This window comes from Megalobrama amblycephala, linkage group LG5 (assembly GCF_018812025.1).
Source record: "Megalobrama amblycephala isolate DHTTF-2021 linkage group LG5, ASM1881202v1, whole genome shotgun sequence".
In the NCBI taxonomy this organism is placed as follows: domain Eukaryota; kingdom Metazoa; phylum Chordata; class Actinopteri; order Cypriniformes; family Xenocyprididae; genus Megalobrama; species Megalobrama amblycephala.
The window spans coordinates 31,303,709-31,320,513 of NC_063048.1; the positions used below are offsets into that span (position 1 = coordinate 31,303,709).

General features: G+C 35.9%; 1 protein-coding gene across 1 annotated transcript; it reads right to left on the reverse strand.

Annotated features, from left to right (window-relative positions):
• Nucleotides 1-27: 27 nt before the first annotated feature.
• LOC125269093 (epithelial cell-transforming sequence 2 oncogene-like) lies at nt 28-16,786 on the reverse strand. The gene is given in 22 exon segments (XM_048191835.1): nt 28-418; nt 753-925; nt 1,140-1,228; nt 1,400-1,465; nt 5,281-5,437; nt 5,529-5,548; nt 5,550-5,603; nt 5,711-6,154; nt 6,223-6,341; nt 6,344-6,350; nt 6,426-6,529; nt 6,619-6,795; nt 8,417-8,509; nt 8,632-8,760; nt 8,991-9,159; nt 9,239-9,323; nt 9,440-9,558; nt 10,626-10,729; nt 12,433-12,685; nt 12,863-13,025; nt 13,119-13,231; nt 16,312-16,786. Coding segments are annotated over 22 exon segments (2,955 nt in total). The 5' UTR covers nt 16,498-16,786; the 3' UTR covers nt 28-287.
• Nucleotides 16,787-16,805: the final 19 nt, after the last annotated feature.

Here is a 16,805-nt window from a genome sequence, read left to right on the forward strand (position 1 = left end):
ATATAGCCCGGTGTAAGATTATCCAATTTTTCTGCATTTTTTCAGCAATAAAGTAAAAATTATATATTCAAAATTACAAGGTCAAAGACATCCAGTATACAAAAAATACAGATTTTTATATTTATGCATTAATTCATACTGTAATCGTGCATAAACAGATGTCACAATCATACCATGCTTAGTACTAAACCAAATGAAAAAATAGCCAGTTTGGAATTAAATATGTCCATCGAGTGTCCATTATAGTTTCATCATATAGCTTGTAGTAGTAAATACTACGTTCATCTTTAGTTACGTGTTATAGCAGCATTTATAGCACTGCGTAAAGCAGACAGTAGCCTGATCTTGTCCTCTTCTCTATCTGTAGCACAGATCCACTGGCGCTTTGGGCTCTCCAGTTGAAAAGCATTTTGGACATCTGAAAAGATTATGGAGAAGTTAAAAATATATAAATAAATATTTATTTTATAGTTCTGTCAAATCGATTAATCGTGATTAATCGCATCTAACAAAAGTTTGCTTATATAATTTGTGAATGTATATGTATATATACACACATACACAGACACCCACACACACATATATTTATATATACACACACACTATATAAACAGACTTTTATGTTAGATGCGATTAATTGCGATTAATCGATTTAATCGCACTAATATTTTATAATGAATATTACAATTTAAAGTGTATATATATATATAACATCCCAAACATTGCATTACAGTACTAATAATAACACATACACTTTGTATCTGTCATTTCCGTGAGATTTAGACAGTGCAGAGCCACAGAGGCCAGAAAGGTGTGAGTCGTGTTCACTGCCAGACAGAATGGCACGTTTGACACACTCTTCTCTGTGAGCACGAGGGCATCATTGAACAGAAACAATCCCAGGTCACTCACATGCTCATATATCCTGAGGGGAAAAATGAGAATATGTGATGAGGGTTGCTTGAGTAAATCTGATTCCTTAAAAAAAGGTTATTTGTTTATTACAGACTCTAACATATTGAGTTTGATTAGAAACAATGCTGTTGCTATTCATCTCCAGAATGGAAAAAAAGGTTGGCTTCAAGTAGACAGCGAGACTTTTGTTTCTCTGTCATTTGATCTCAGGTCAGAGGTACTACCTGAGAGAGGAAGCAATGTCTCCATTAAGGCAGCTCAGTAATGCCACATCCTGTGTGGTGATCAAGTATCTGTTCCCCTCCAACAAATTCTAAATAAAGTACAAAAATAGTGTTATGCTGTGTGTATGAGCATATAGTGCACTGCAAATGTACAGACTTTTGTTGTTTTAAGTACAGAAAACTTGCCTCGTGACCTTCAACGGTCTGTGAGAACCTGATATCTGTACGTAAATGACAAGTGCAATGACTCTGCAACTTACTGGGCAGCTTTGAATTGTGCTCTGTGCCTCCATGATTCTCAAGTCTCGATCCAGACTCTTTTTCAACTGGGAATGGAAAACAAAGCACTGTTAGAAAAATTAGAGAGGCCATTTTATGCCCATTTACAAACTCTTGATTTTGTTTTTGGGGTTTACTAGAAAAGGTTTTCATGCTTTAACGTTAAAAACAACAACAAATACAACAAAAAACATTCACATTTTACATTGTTGCAGCACCTCTCTTCCTAGTCTGTCAGTAACACCCTAGGTATACTTCGTTTTTTTGTGCGTAATGCACAATTAAATGCGCACGTGCGACCTGCGCGTACAAAATATGCCCGTCCTCTTCTGATGACGAAATTCACATCACGCACACTGTACGCTGATCCTCTCATACGTGTGAAAAGTGAACTATACTTTCGCCCTGAACTATTTTGATCACCCCCTGGTGGCTGGCTGGAGTATAAGCCCCACCCCCTCCATGCAATCAACTAAAAAATCCAATTACACTTCAAACTATTTTTTTCCGAAGATGGTTTCTGTTATTTTAGATAGTTCTTATCATGCAGACACATGTTCAAGTGATTTTCCAGTAAGTTTGGTTTTAGTTAGAATTTGATGCTATAAAAATGGGATGTAACATCATGATTGACAGCTGTGCTTGCGATTTAATCTGTGGGAGTATAGGCGAGACTTCTGACATCAGGAACACTACTGTGCACACTCAGGCTCTAAATGACGTCATCGGCAATGACTGTTTCTCGGATATTTCACATTCATTTTTCAACAGTGGAAGGAAGTGGAAGTGGCATCATCCATCTTTTTTTTTTTTTTTTACAGTCTATATGGTAACACTTTATTTCCTGTCTCTTTGAATCCACTCCTTTCGAAAAGTGCAATGTCAACACTACTAACACAGCTCAACCAGGCCTCGCCCCTTTATGTGCGTATGCCTTGGGCGGGAATTATTTAAATGAGGAATATTGTGACGTGTTCGTTCCCAGAAGAAAACTCAAGACTACAATGGAGGTGTTTCAGGGAGTTCAGAAACAGTGCGCACTGATATAGAAAATAACTCCCTTTTTGACTGGACTTTGTGCTTTGTAACTTTTCAGACCTTTTACCATGCTCAAACAACAATATTAGGGGAGAGTGGGGTAAGATGAGCCATTTTTTACTTATGTGGTCCTCAAGATAAGGGAAAATGAGACAGTACAGTACAGTATCTAAAGTAATTTCAGGATGTTTCCTATCATTTTAAATGATCAGAATACATCTACGACAAAGGGTTCTAAAAATATGGCTTTTTATAAAAAAGTGTTCAAGTGGCTCAATTTACCCCAGGTTAGGGGTAAGTTGATCCGAGTCAGTGGGTAAGTTGCACCGTCTAGGTGTAAACTGACCATCAAACTGAATCTGAATCAAACCCATGTGAAATTGTAAAGATAATTTACCTCTTTTAAAAACAAATTTAAAGGTGCCCTAGAATTAAAAATTGAATTTATCTTGGCATAGTTAAATAACAAGAGTTCAGTACATGGAAATGACATACAGTGAGTCTCAAACACCATTGTTTCCTCCTTCTTATATAAATCTCATTTGTTTAAAAAACCTCAGAAGAACAGGCGAATCTCAACATAACACCGACTGTTATGTAACAGTCGGGATCATTAATATGTACGCCCCCAATATTTGCATATGCCAGCCCATGTTCAAGTATTAACGTCTGGATCTGTGCACAGCTGAATCATCAAACTATGTTAGCAAGCAAGAACAATAGCGAAAAACGGCAGATGGAGCAATAATAACTGACATGATCCATGATATCATGATATTTTTAGTGATATTTGTAAATTGTCTTTCTAAATGTTTCGTTAGCATGTTGCTAATGTACTGTTAAATGTGGTTAAAGTTACCATCGTTTATTACTGTATTCACAGACACAAGAGCCGTCGTTATTTTCATTATTAAACATTTGCAGTATAATTCATAAACACAACTTCATTCTTTATAAATCTCTCCAACAGTGTAGCATTAGCTGTTAGCCACGGATCTCAGCCTAAAATTGATTCAGAATCAAATGTAAACACCCAAATAAATACAATACTCACATAATCCGATGCATGCATGCAGCATGCATGACGAACACTTTGTAAAGATCCATTTTGAGGGTTATATTAGCTGTGTGAACTTTGTTTATGCTATGATAGAGTCGAGAGCTCGGGAGGGGGCGGAGAGCGCGAGCAATTAAAGGGGCCGCAGCCTGAATCGCCGCATTTCTAATGATGCCCCAAAATAGGCAGTTAAAAAAATTAATAAAAAAAAATCTATGAGGTATTTTGAGCTGAAACTTCACAGACACATTCAGGGGACACCTTAGACTTATATTACATCTTGTAAAAAAACGTTCGATGGCACCTTTAATAATCAAATTTCCTTTTACAAATAATCATATTTCTTTTCTTTAAGCTAACTTAAACAACATAAAACCAACCAAATGAAGTTGAAATTTCAATTGTTTGCATTTCTGAAATGTGTCCATATGTTGAACATCAAAGTTGTAACCCTTCCAAAAACAGACTAAACAGAGTTTGTTGAGTAAAATTTAATAAAAGCTAAATAAGAATTAATTAATAAATGTCACTTAAACTAATAAACATTTTAGTCAAAAGGTTCTTGGCCATGTTTTTTCTGCAATGTCGACCATATTAGGCCATTAGGGACTACAGCTGGAAAGATATATATGATTAAGCATCTTCTGGTTTGTATCAGAGAAGAGAGAGAGATAAACTAAACCAGTTGCATAATAATACATTGAAATTATACCAATTTATACTTGAGATTTCACTTAACTTCACTTTACCCCATAGCTTCCATTTTGGGAAAAAATAGCTAGCTTACCAATTCAGGCTAATAACAGCCATTGCATCTGTTATGCTAAACGTTTGCTATGACAAGCCAAAAAGTAAATGGGTGCCTTCCACTCCTCCCATGTGTTTCTCCTTTTCACAGTCTGGCAGAAATGATGGGTGGTTCCAAAATATATGGTCACATGACAATAAAAGTGTATGGTTTCCAAGATACAGGGGGTGGGTCAACTTACCCCACTCTCCCTCTACACACTTAAAGGTGCCATCGAACATTTTTTTACAAGATGTAATATAAGTCTAAGGTCCCCCCTGAATGTGTCTATGAAGTTGCATCTCAAAATACCTCAGATTTTTTTTAATTAATTTTTTTAACTGCCTATTTTGAGGCATAATTAGAAATGCGCCGATTCATGCTGCGGCCCCTTTAAATCGCGCGCTCTCCGCCCACTCCCGAGCTCTCGACTCTATCATTGCTTAAACAAAGTTCACACAGCTAATATAACCCTCAAAATGGATCTTTACAAAGTGTTCGTCATGCAGCATGTCTAATCGCATAAGTATTGTATTTAATTGGATGTTTACATTTGATTCTGAATGAATTTGAGGCTGTGATCCATGGCTAATGGCTAATGCTACACTGTTGGAGAGATTTATAAAGAATTAAGTTATTTATTTAATAAATAATGTTGTATATTAATTATACAGACTGCAAGTGTTTAAAAATGACTGTTACGTAACAGTCGGTGTTATGTTGAGATTCGCCTGTTCTTCAGAGGTCTTTTAAACAAATGAGATTTATATAAGAAGGAGGAAACAATGGAGTTTGAGACTCACTGTATGTCATTTCCATGTACTGAATTATTGTTATTCATCTATGCCGAGGTAAATTCAATTTTCAATTCGATGGCACCTTTAAGAAAGTTGCAAATGTAAAAAAGCATAATAGGTCCTCTTTAAGGTGAACACATACATGTTCATATGTATTCACTGAGGACTTTTTTTTGATCACACCTTGTGGATGAAGCCTCTGTAAGTCATCAGTGAGTTGAGGGCAGATGATAGCGGTGTGTAGTCTGGGTGCTCAGGCGGTGTGTGTAGCGTTAAAGCCTGAAGCAAAGTCACATACTCCTCCACCCGTGCAGATGGTGTGCGAAACAGCTCCTGGAGACTAGACACACAATAGGAGTGTTGCCAAGTCACTCTTGTACAACTTACTTTACCAGAAAACTACCAGTTTGTAGTTATAACTTTTACTGTACCTCAGCATTCTGGTAGCAAGCAGTCCGGTCGTGTCTCTTCAGAAAGTTGCGGAATACAGGAAGCATCTCACGACACTACAATTTTTTTTATTATTATTATTTAAAAATTATATCACATTGCATTTTAATTTGAAATTAAATTGTTTTTTTAAGTATAATGAGAATATTCAACATTAACATACCTTGTCCAAAGTTCTCAGAATGGTCGGATAGTTGTTGAAAAAGTTAGTGTAGGCTCTTAACTTGGTGCAAAACTTGACACAAACATCCCCCACACACTGCATCGGACCCCACTCCTCCCACCTCTCAGTAAGCTCCTTCAGAAATACACTGCAAGACCATGTGTGAAGGGCAGAGAATGAGAGAGTAACACAAATAGAAACATTAAAGTATGTGGAAACAGCATGGACAGTATTTTACTTGTTAGCCTCCAAAATGTCCAGCAGAGGGCAGAAGAGGGTGATGAGATTGACTGAGCTGATGATGGCTCGGTTGGAGTCCAGTGCCGCTCGGAGAGGTGTGTAGTACACTGTGGCCACTGCTTGAAGGTGCCTCACATATGTTTTCTCACTATTCAAAAGCTCTTTGCACACAGCACTGCGTCTATCTGCATCACTTAACAAACCCTAAAAAAGACATATTTTGAAGGCATTTGGTAAACCAAATGATCTAAAATAGAAGCATCAGCACTAACCTTTGGAGATTCTGGATTGGGGCCATTAAAGGAAGCACTTTCTGTTAGAAAGAGTGGATTGTTGTTCTTCAAACCACCGTTGACCGATGACCTTAGGAGAAAGTGTCCCAAGAAGTCTAAGGATCGTCCTACAGCATGACAGCAAAAACAGTAAATCAGTGTATTTAGCTTAGATTAACTGGAACAGAATGTTTTTTGCTTACTGGAGTCTCATTCATCAGTGCCACGAGCCCATGAACCAAACACTGCATGACCTCTGATTTAAGGGAAATGACTGGCATCTTTATGTGATCCCAGAGGAATAGACCTGTGAAGGCCACACAAAGAAAGAAAACGTTTTGAATACACACACGGGAAGTAAATGACGTTTAGAGTCTGTTTTCGTTTCTGACTTACCCAGGATGCGGCCTCTGATCTCTTGACACATAAAGTGCAGCTGTGGCCCCAGCTGTTTCCGCAGTTCCTTACAGGCTTCTTCAATCCATTCAGCCTGTCTGCACCAGCTCAGAAGGAGGGTCTCATGCAGATACACCAGTGGAGGAAACTCACCAGACCCGGACCACTCACTGAGAACTAACAGAAATACAGAAACCGCTTATGATGATACTTGACTCAATTTATGTTTCTCATAATCTTAGAAAAAAGTCAAATTAAACAAGAAAAATATATCAAATTAAAAAAATAAAATGTTTTAAAATTGTAATAAAATAAAATGATTTTTTTTTGTTATTATTATTAGTATTGGTATTATTAATTGATATTATTTTGTAATATATAAATATATGTATTATATAAATATAAAATATACCATTTTAGTTTAGGTATATATATATTTAGGTATACAGTATATACATTTTCAACCCAGCATCTTTTAGTGTAAAATTAAACAAAATTTGTTATTATTTTATATGATAACTGATATAATAATTTATTAATACTAATAAATAATTAGTATTTATTTAATGAAACATGATTTTAAGAATAATTAGCATTAATATAATGTTATTCAGTTGGGTTAAATAAGGAATGAAAATAGATTGTCTTGAATTGTTTAACATTTTTCGGTCACTACATAATTTCACTTTCATTTGTTAATTCATAGTTTTTATGTAACTTTACTGTACTATTCTAAAATGTGGCAATAACAAATAATAATGTGTCCAAACGTTTAAAGGTGCCCTAGAATTAAAAATTGAATTTACCTTGGCAGAATTGAATAACAAGAGTTCAGTACATGGAAATGACATACAGTGAGTCTCAAACTCCATTGTTTCCTCCTTCTTATATAAATCTCATTTGTTTAAAAGACCTCCGAAGAACAGGTGAATCTCAACATAATACTGACTGTTACGTAACAGTCGGGGTGTACGACCCCAATATTTCGCATATGCCAGCCCATGTTCCCAACATTATGAAAGGCATTAGACAAGGGCAGCCAGTATTAACATCTGGATCTGTGCACAGCTGAATCAACAGACTAGGTAAGCAAGCAAGAACAACAGCGAAAAATGGCAGATGGAGCAATAATAACTGACATGATAACAACATGATATTTTTAGTGATATTTGTAAATTGTCTTTCTAAATGTTTCGTTAGCATGTTGCTAATGTACTGTTAAATGTGGTTAAAGTTACCATCGTTTCTTACTGTATTCTCGGAGACAAGACTGTCGTTATTTTCATTTTTAAACACTTGCAGTCTGTATAATTCATAAACACAACTTCATTCTTTATAAATCTCTCAAACAGTGTGTAATGTTAGCTTTAGCCACGAAGCACAGCCTCAAACTCATTCAGAATCAAATGTAAACATCCAAATAAATACTATACTCACATGACCCGACGCATACATGCAGCATACATGACGAACATCTTGTAAAGATCCATTTGAGGGTTATATTAGCTGTGTGAACTTTGTAAATGCACTGTATTATAGAGTCGCGAGCTCGATGGGCGTGGAGCACGAGATTTAAAGGGGCTGCAGCCTGAATCGGTGCATAGTTAATGATGCCCCAAAATAGGCAGTTAAAAAAATGAATTAAAAAAAATCTATGGGGTATTTTGAGCTGAAACTTCACAGACACATTCAGGGGACACCTTAGACTTATATTACATCTTGTAAAAAAACGTTCAATGGCACCTTTAATACAGTAGGTCACAATTTAACCCAGTCTCAAGACATATCTGAAACTCACTGTGCTGGTAGGAGCCAGTACAGATTCCTGTGGGAGTTCTGACATTCAGACCAGTCAAAACGGACAACTTCCTCATCAGATCCGTTCCTGAAACTGACCAATCAATACAGAACAACTATTGAAAAAAACATATCTACAATAAATGTCACACGGAATGGCATATCAATGGCTGTGTGAAGCCAGTACTGAACTGGGACAAAATAGACAAACTTTACCAGAAGCTGCCAGGGGAGCAAAGATGTTCAGACTCCCTCCATCTGAAGCAGGAACCACCCATCCACACAACTTCTCCCAGAATTCCCTCACACACGGCGTCAGCACTGTCTTCTCAGTAATGCTCAGTCCTGTGGATAAAAGACAATCTGTATAATATATATATATATATATATATATATATAGAGTGTTATGCAGCATGTTTGTTGTGTTGTAATAACTAGTTCTGCTTTTGTATAAAAAAATCAGCCATCATAAAGTTCCAGAAAATCTATTCCAGCTGGCAAATATTCCATGTTAATAAAATTTCAAATAAACTGTAAGACTGGACCCAACATGTTGAATTAATCAGGTAAATTACCATCTGTGAGTGTCAGCTCATCTGTGCTTCCTGCCACCAGAATGCCAAGACTTTGCACCATCCTGCCTTGGATCGCCCTTTCCGCCAGGGAGAGCAAAGCCTCCAAGGTCATTCCTTGTGAGTCATACGGCAAAACCACCACAGACACTTGCACTGCGGCCAGAATCAGCTAGAAATATGAATTTGAGATCCTTTAGTTCATAAACAACTGTCTATCATTCAGACAGAGACGTAACTGAATGTCTTACTTCATATCCAGGAACTCTGGATGACACAAGCAGGAAATGAGGAAGAGGACAGTAGGATGACTTGACTGGTTTGCAGAACAGTGAACTGTAAGGTAACAGCATGTTCAGGAATAGTTTTCCATTATTGTTGTTTGACAAATAAAAAAGGTACTAAATATGACGCAAGAAAGAGATTTTCATCAATTAAATGCTATTACTGACCTCATAGTTGTCATTACACTTGTGGCACATGTGCTCTCAAGAGTATTATTCATCTTCAAATCAAGCTGTGGTTCTCTTATTTCCACACTGGAGAGTGAATTTGTCAATCTACACTTTTCCTATAGAAGAAAACATGAGAAATTACCCTCTTATGTACATTTTTTTGGGCATGAAATACAATATTGTGTTACATAAACACATCTAAGATGAAGATAGGTAAATAACATAAACATGATCAAAATCAGTGATTTAATGTGTTTGTCATTTAGTTTCACTTTAAACCAGGGTTGTCACATTTGTGCATGTATGTACGTATGTGTGTGTGTGTGTGTGTGTGTGTGTGTGTATATATATATATATATATATATATATATATATATATATATATATTTACAGTTGCAAGAAAAAGTATGTGAACCACTTGCAGAATCTGTGAAAATGTGCAAAATTTTAACAAAATAAGAGAGATCATACGAAATGCATGTTATTTTTTATTTAGTACTGTCCTGAGTAAGATATTTTACAAACAAGATATTTACATATAATCCATAAGACAAAAAAATAGCTGAATTTATTAAAATGACCCAGTTCAAAAGTTTGTGAACCATTGATTCTCAATACTGTGTGTGGTTACCTGATGATCCATGACTGTTTGTTTGTTTTGTGATGGTTGTTCATGAGTCCCTTATTTATTCTGAGCAGTTAAACTGAGCTCTGTTCTTCAGAAAAAAATCTCCAGGTCCCAAAAATTCTTCAGTTTTCCACCATCTTTTGCATATTTGAACCCTTTTCAGCAGTGACTGTAGGATTTTGAGATCTGTGTTTTCACACTGAGGACAATTGAGGGACTCAAACTCAACTATTATAAAAGGTTCAAGCATTCACGGATGCTCCAGAAGGACACAAGATGCATTAAGAGTCGGGGGCGAAAACTTTTGAACAGGATGAAGAGGTCCAAATTTTTCTTATTTCACTTGAATATCATTTTTTTTTTCATTTAGTACTGCCCTTCGGAACCAACAGAAGATACTTGCTTTTTCTTGCAACTGTATATATATTTGTTTGTTTATTTGTCTATCCGTTAATTTATTCATTAATTAAATTTATTTTATTTTTATTTTTTTTATTTGGATAGGACATGCTAATAGATGAACACTTTTTAGCTATAATAAAGTCAGTGTCTCACCCCGAGCTGAACAAGAGCAGCAGTAAGACTCAGTGGCTTATGAATAGATGATGTGCCCAATTTACTGGTGTTTAACCATGCTCTCCTGGTCTTCAGTGCAGCCTCTGTAAAAGCAGAAGAGAGTACGAGGACCAGAACATTAAAGGGTTAGTTCACCCAAAAATGAACATTCTGTCATTAATTACTCATCCTCATGTTGTTCTAAACCCGTAACACTTTCATTCATCTTTGGAACACAAATGAAGATCTTTTTGATGAAATCTGAGCGCTTTCTGTCCCTCCATTGACAGCTACGCAATTGAAAATCTTACGCTTCAAAAGGATCGTAAAACTAATCCATATGAATTGAGAAATTTAGTCCAAGAGACTCGATCGCTTTATATGATGAACAGATTGAATTTAGGCTTTTATTCACATATAAACATTCATCAGCAAACATAAACAGAAGCTCAACCGAACCTGCTTGACGCGTGAGAACAAACCTCTTGCGGAAGCTCAAAAGTGCACAACACATGAGAATGAACCTCATTGGTTCTCGCACATGTCAAGGGAACACGCTTAAGCTTCCATTTACCATATCCGATTTGTGAGTTGATGAATGTTTATATGTGAATATAAGCTTAAATTCAATCTGTTCATCATATAAAGTGATCGAGTCTCTTCAGAAAATTTGGACTAAACTACTCAATACAAATGGATTAGTTTTACAATCTCTTTATGAACTTTTTGAAATGTCAAAGTTTCAATTGTGTAGCTGTCTGTGGAGGGACAGAAAGCTCTCAAAAATATCTTAATTTGTGTTCCAATGATGAACGAAAGTCTCACAGGTTTGGAATGATATGATGGTGAGTAATTAATGACAGAATTTTCATTTTTGGGTAAACTAACCCTTTAACCTCAGATCATTTACATTAGTTAAAACCCTGTGCCGACGGGGATGGATTAAAGAACAATGGATCCAAGAAAGGACATGGTAACTGATCGATGAAAGACGAAGAGCAAAACAGGATCAGGCTGGTCCTGGGAATGAATGAGCCTTCGCGACCACACTATACACCGACGTAGGGCTGCAACGATTAATCGTTTGCAAAATAAAAGTCTGTGTTTACGTAATATATATGTGTGTGTTCTGTGTATAATAATTATGTATATATAAATACACACACATACAGGTATAAAGTTTAGAAATATATGCATGTATTATACATATATATATTTATATATATTTTATATTACATATAAACATAAATATTTTATATATAAATATAACATTTTTCCTAAATGTATACATGAATGTGTGTGTATTTATATATATATATACATAATTATTATACACAGAACACACACATATGTATTACGTAAACACAGACTTTTATTTTGCAAACGATTAATCGCGATTAATCGTTGCAGCCCTACACCGACGTCGAAATTTGTTTTATTGATAGAAGCATGAATAAAAAGTTTTTTTCATGCACATAAAAAGCCAGTAGGGTACATATTACATTTGATTGAGGTTTTACTTTACTTAGACCAACTTTTTGAGCAATGTTGCTGGGCAATGTTGCCATCAACGGGCAACTAGGTGAGACACGGGGCCCCCAACCGATCTAAAATATCCAGATAGAAATTTGTTGCCCATTCTCAATGGGAAAGTGCCCAAGCAACATTAGGCAACATTGCCCGGGAACATTTCTCAAAAAGTTGTCATTATCTTAAGTCTAGGTAAAGTTAAACTCTTTAACCTCAATCAAATCAAATTAATTTCATGAGGCCATGTAGAAGCAGTGCTGGAAACCCTGGCACTTACTTTTATGCTCTGCTATCTTCTCTCTGATAGTTTGTCTTATCTTGTGCTCTCTCCATCTATCCTCCTGCTCCTCTGGTGCCGTCAAACTCTCATTCAAGGTGCCATAGACATCTGCTGCTTCCCGTGCAGTCAGAATATCTAAACTGGCAGTGCAGGCCACATAATGTCTTTTCCACGCCCCGTACTCATGATCTGATGGGCTGTAGGGAAGAAACCAGCCCAGACGGATGCACTTTGGAGACCACAGACAGTCCTAGAATCACGTAGAGATCACACTGTAAGTGAGTAACATTTCTTTGACATTCCTGGCAGTATTCTGAAATTGAATTTTAGAAGATTTTCAGTAACAATGTTTGAGTGAAGAGAGAAAAGTGATAAAAGCTCAATATCTAATAAATGAAAGGCACATTTGTACTGATTCATTTCTTACCTGCTCTGCCAGGAATCTCCAGTGCCAGCACACCTGTGCTGCAGAGCAGCTGTCTCGAGGACTGAGGAAGGACATGATGTAGAGAGACAGAAAGCGAGGCAGCACAGCCGTGAAGTCCATTCGAGTGATAGGGACTGATTCTGCCAAACAATCACTGGTGAACCTAAAATCATACCCAAACAAAGTCATTGTATGAGAAAGTGGAATTCCTCAGCGTGAGATATGTAAGATCAGATATTATGCACTGAGAATTTACTTGAGCTGAGTTTTGGAGCATCTTCTCAGAAGTCGACAAATAAATTCTTTTCTTTGTCGGTCTGTCCACAGGTCAAACCAATGGAGGATGAGAGTTGTTCTTTCCTGAAAAAGCTACAAATGTATTTATAGTTAGATTAAATGTTGTTTCATCTAAAATACATAATGTAAAAGTACAAAAATATAATAATACACCAAAAAAAGACGCTGTTTCTAGCATGTTACAGTGCACAGCATAAATGAGTACACCCCCTCTGAAACTTATGAAAGTCAGCAATTACTCAATTACTTAGGAGACATGCTAGGGTTCTTTAGAGATATAATGTTCCAGCAAGTCTGCTTTATTAGCTGCTTAATTACCAAAAAACCGTGTCAAAATTATTCAGGAAAATAAGATTTTATTATCTAGGTGATAAAATGTTGTGTAGCAAAAATGAGTACACCCTCCTAAAAGTTACTAAATAAAACGAAATAAGTTTAAGGCAATGTTTGATCAACAGGTAAGTATGTTAAACCAAAACATTTAAAGAAAAGTCATTTCTTGACAATTAAAAGTGTTATATAGCTCACTGAATCATTCTCAGACTTAATGCTGACAACAATGGAAGCACTTGGAAGAAAACTGTCAGGAGACTTATTTCTTAGCACAAAAGAGGACAGTGGTACAAGAGGATTACCAAATCATTGTTTTAAGTGTGAAAATATACCAAAAGTAACACAGAAATTCAAAAACAATGGACTTGTGACAAGGCCCCTGAAATAATCATGCCTTCATTTTAAGCTTTCATTTAGTGATGAGGGATTTTTTTGCTAGACAAAGAGCAGGAGAAATACCAAGCGAGTGTCTCAGAGCCAGCAAAAGCTATGAAAAGAGTGACTGTTTATCTCACAGAGTAAGATGCAGCCTGCAGAAATGACATGCATGGTTGTTGTTCTCACTGAAACTACCTACTGTAGCCAAAGCACAATAAAGTCAGTTAGCCATGTCCAAAGCCCATATTTACAAAATATAGTTTCTGGGAATAAATACTCTGGTCTCATGAGACCAAATCAATCATTCTGGATCTAACAGCATCCAAAATGTTCTGGTGTTGCTAGAGGAGGAGTACAGTGAGAAGTGCCTGGTTCCCACAGTAAAGTTCAGTGGTAGTAAAGCTCTTTATAGGGATGTATGAGTGCTGAAGGTGTGAGGGAGTTGTGCTTTATCAATGCTGTCATGAATTCACACACCACTGTGTAATTTAATACACAAACTTGAAACAGAAGATGTTACCCTTTCCTCATTCCCTGCATTGTTGGGCATTTTTTCAACATGACAATGAGGAAATGCATTCAAGGTGAAAAACCTTCTGTGGACATGTATTGCACTCAATCTTAACACTCTTGAGCACCTGTGGGGGATTCTGTAGAGACGAGTTGAGCAACACTCCCCATTAAAGATCAGGGCATTAAAGGAGCTCATCATCCAGGAGTTAAACAGGACAGATGTGACAATTTGTCATGAAATTGTACACTCTGTGCCAAGAAGGTTAAGAGCAGTATATTCAAAATTATGGAGGCCATAGTAAGTGCTAGAATATTATACATTTGTTGAATTAAATCTAGGGTGTACTCATGTCTGCAATCCTTAATTTAAACAAAATTGGCTAATTTACTTATTTTATGGCTATCAAATAATTCTCAGTTTTTATTATGTATACAGTACAGTCCAAAAGTTTGGAACCACTAAGATTTTTAATGTTTTTAAAAGAAGTTTCATCTGCTCACCAAGGCTACATTTATTTAATTAAAAATACAGTAAAAAACAGTAATATTGTGAAATATTATTACAATTTAAAATAACTGTTTTCTATTTGAATATATTTCACAAAGTAATTTATTCCTGTGATGCAAAGCTGAATTTTCAGCATCATTACTCCAGTCTTCAGTGTCACATGATCCTTCAGAAATCATTCTAATATGCTGATCTGCTGCTCAAGAAACATTTAATGTGTACAATTGTACAAAATATTTGTGTACAATATTTTTTTCAGGATTATTTGATGAATAGAAAGTTCAAAAGAACAGTGTTTATCTGAAATCTAATCTTTTGTAACATTATAAATGTCTTTACTGCCACTTTTGATTGATTTAATGCATCCTTGCTGAATAAAAGTATTAATTTCTTTAATTTCTTTTCAAAAAAATAAAAATAAAAATAAAAATTCTTACTGACCCCAAACTTTTGAACGGTAGTGTATAATGCTACAGAAGCTTTGTATTTCAGATAAATGCTGTTCTTTTGAACTTTCTATTCATCAAGGAATCCTGAAAAAAAAAAGTACACAACTGTTTTCAACATTGAAAATAATCATAAATGTTTATTGAGCAGCAAATCAGCATATTAGAATGATTTCTGAAGGATCATGTGACACTGACTGGAGTAACGATGCTGAAAATTCAGCTTTGCATCACAGGAATAAATTACTTTGTCAAATATATTTAAATAGTACACAGTTATTTTAAATTGTAATAATATTTCACAATATTACTGTTTTTTACTGTATTTTTAATTAAATAAATGTAGCCTTGGTGAGCAGATGAAACTTCTTTTAAAAACATTAAAAATCTTAGTGGTTCCAAACTTTTGGACTGTACTGTATACATTTACATTTTAGTTTTGCCATCTTTTGTATTTGTTCATAGGGGATGTACTCATTTTTATGTTGTGCACTGTATGTTTGGCAACAGTGCATTGTCAGTACAAGATCTTGACCAAAAATTGATGCACCCCTTGATGGAAATAACATCACAACATATATTTCCATTTATCTATTTATTGACAATGCAAGAGGTGAGCACTCTGTAAAGTCTACTCCAGCACATCCCAAAGACTTTCAATGAAATTAAGGTCTGGACTCAGAGGTGCCAATTCACATGCGAAAATGATTCTTCATGCTCTCTGAACCATTCTTTCACAATTTTAACCCTGGTGAATCTTAACATTGTAATCCTGGAATAGCTTAAAATGCTACACACTCCATCTTTAAGGGTTAAAAGAACCGTTGCCAAACATATAACATGCTAGAAACATAATAATCACTGTAGCCTATTTAGTATTACTAAGTATTTGCCTATTTAAATCCAAACAGTGACTTTTTTGGCCGGGCAGTGTATAATAAAATAAAAGAAAACTAATTAAAAAAGATTCTGACCTGTTGGTTACATGCTTTATTTGTTACAGGCGTCCATGCACTGAATCTGGTTTCAATGCCGTCGGAGCTCGGCCCATCCGACAGCGACTGTCTGTAGTCACTTCCATTCATCTGCCAATAATTAATAAAATCCGGATTCCCATGTTTTTTTGACTTGTAATAGGTTCTGGACTCCACAGACGTCATTCTATCAGTTAAAGTAGTTAAAACAGTCTAAAACTATCACTGCCTTTCTCGGTTTGTAGATAAAATATCAGACGGAGACTTGTTTGTTTCATTTGCTAAAACGCTCCATATAATTAATATGAATTCTGCGCGAATATCTGGTTGGATTTACGTTACCTCTAGTAAACGTCCAGGCGCCTTTACCAGCTCGTTTCCCTGGAGACCACATAACAAATGAAGCTCTGCAAATTCCTTCACACGAATCGTGTTTCTTTCAGCAGGTCTCGGATTCATGGTCGAAGACAGTTATTTTCACATATTTATTGTAT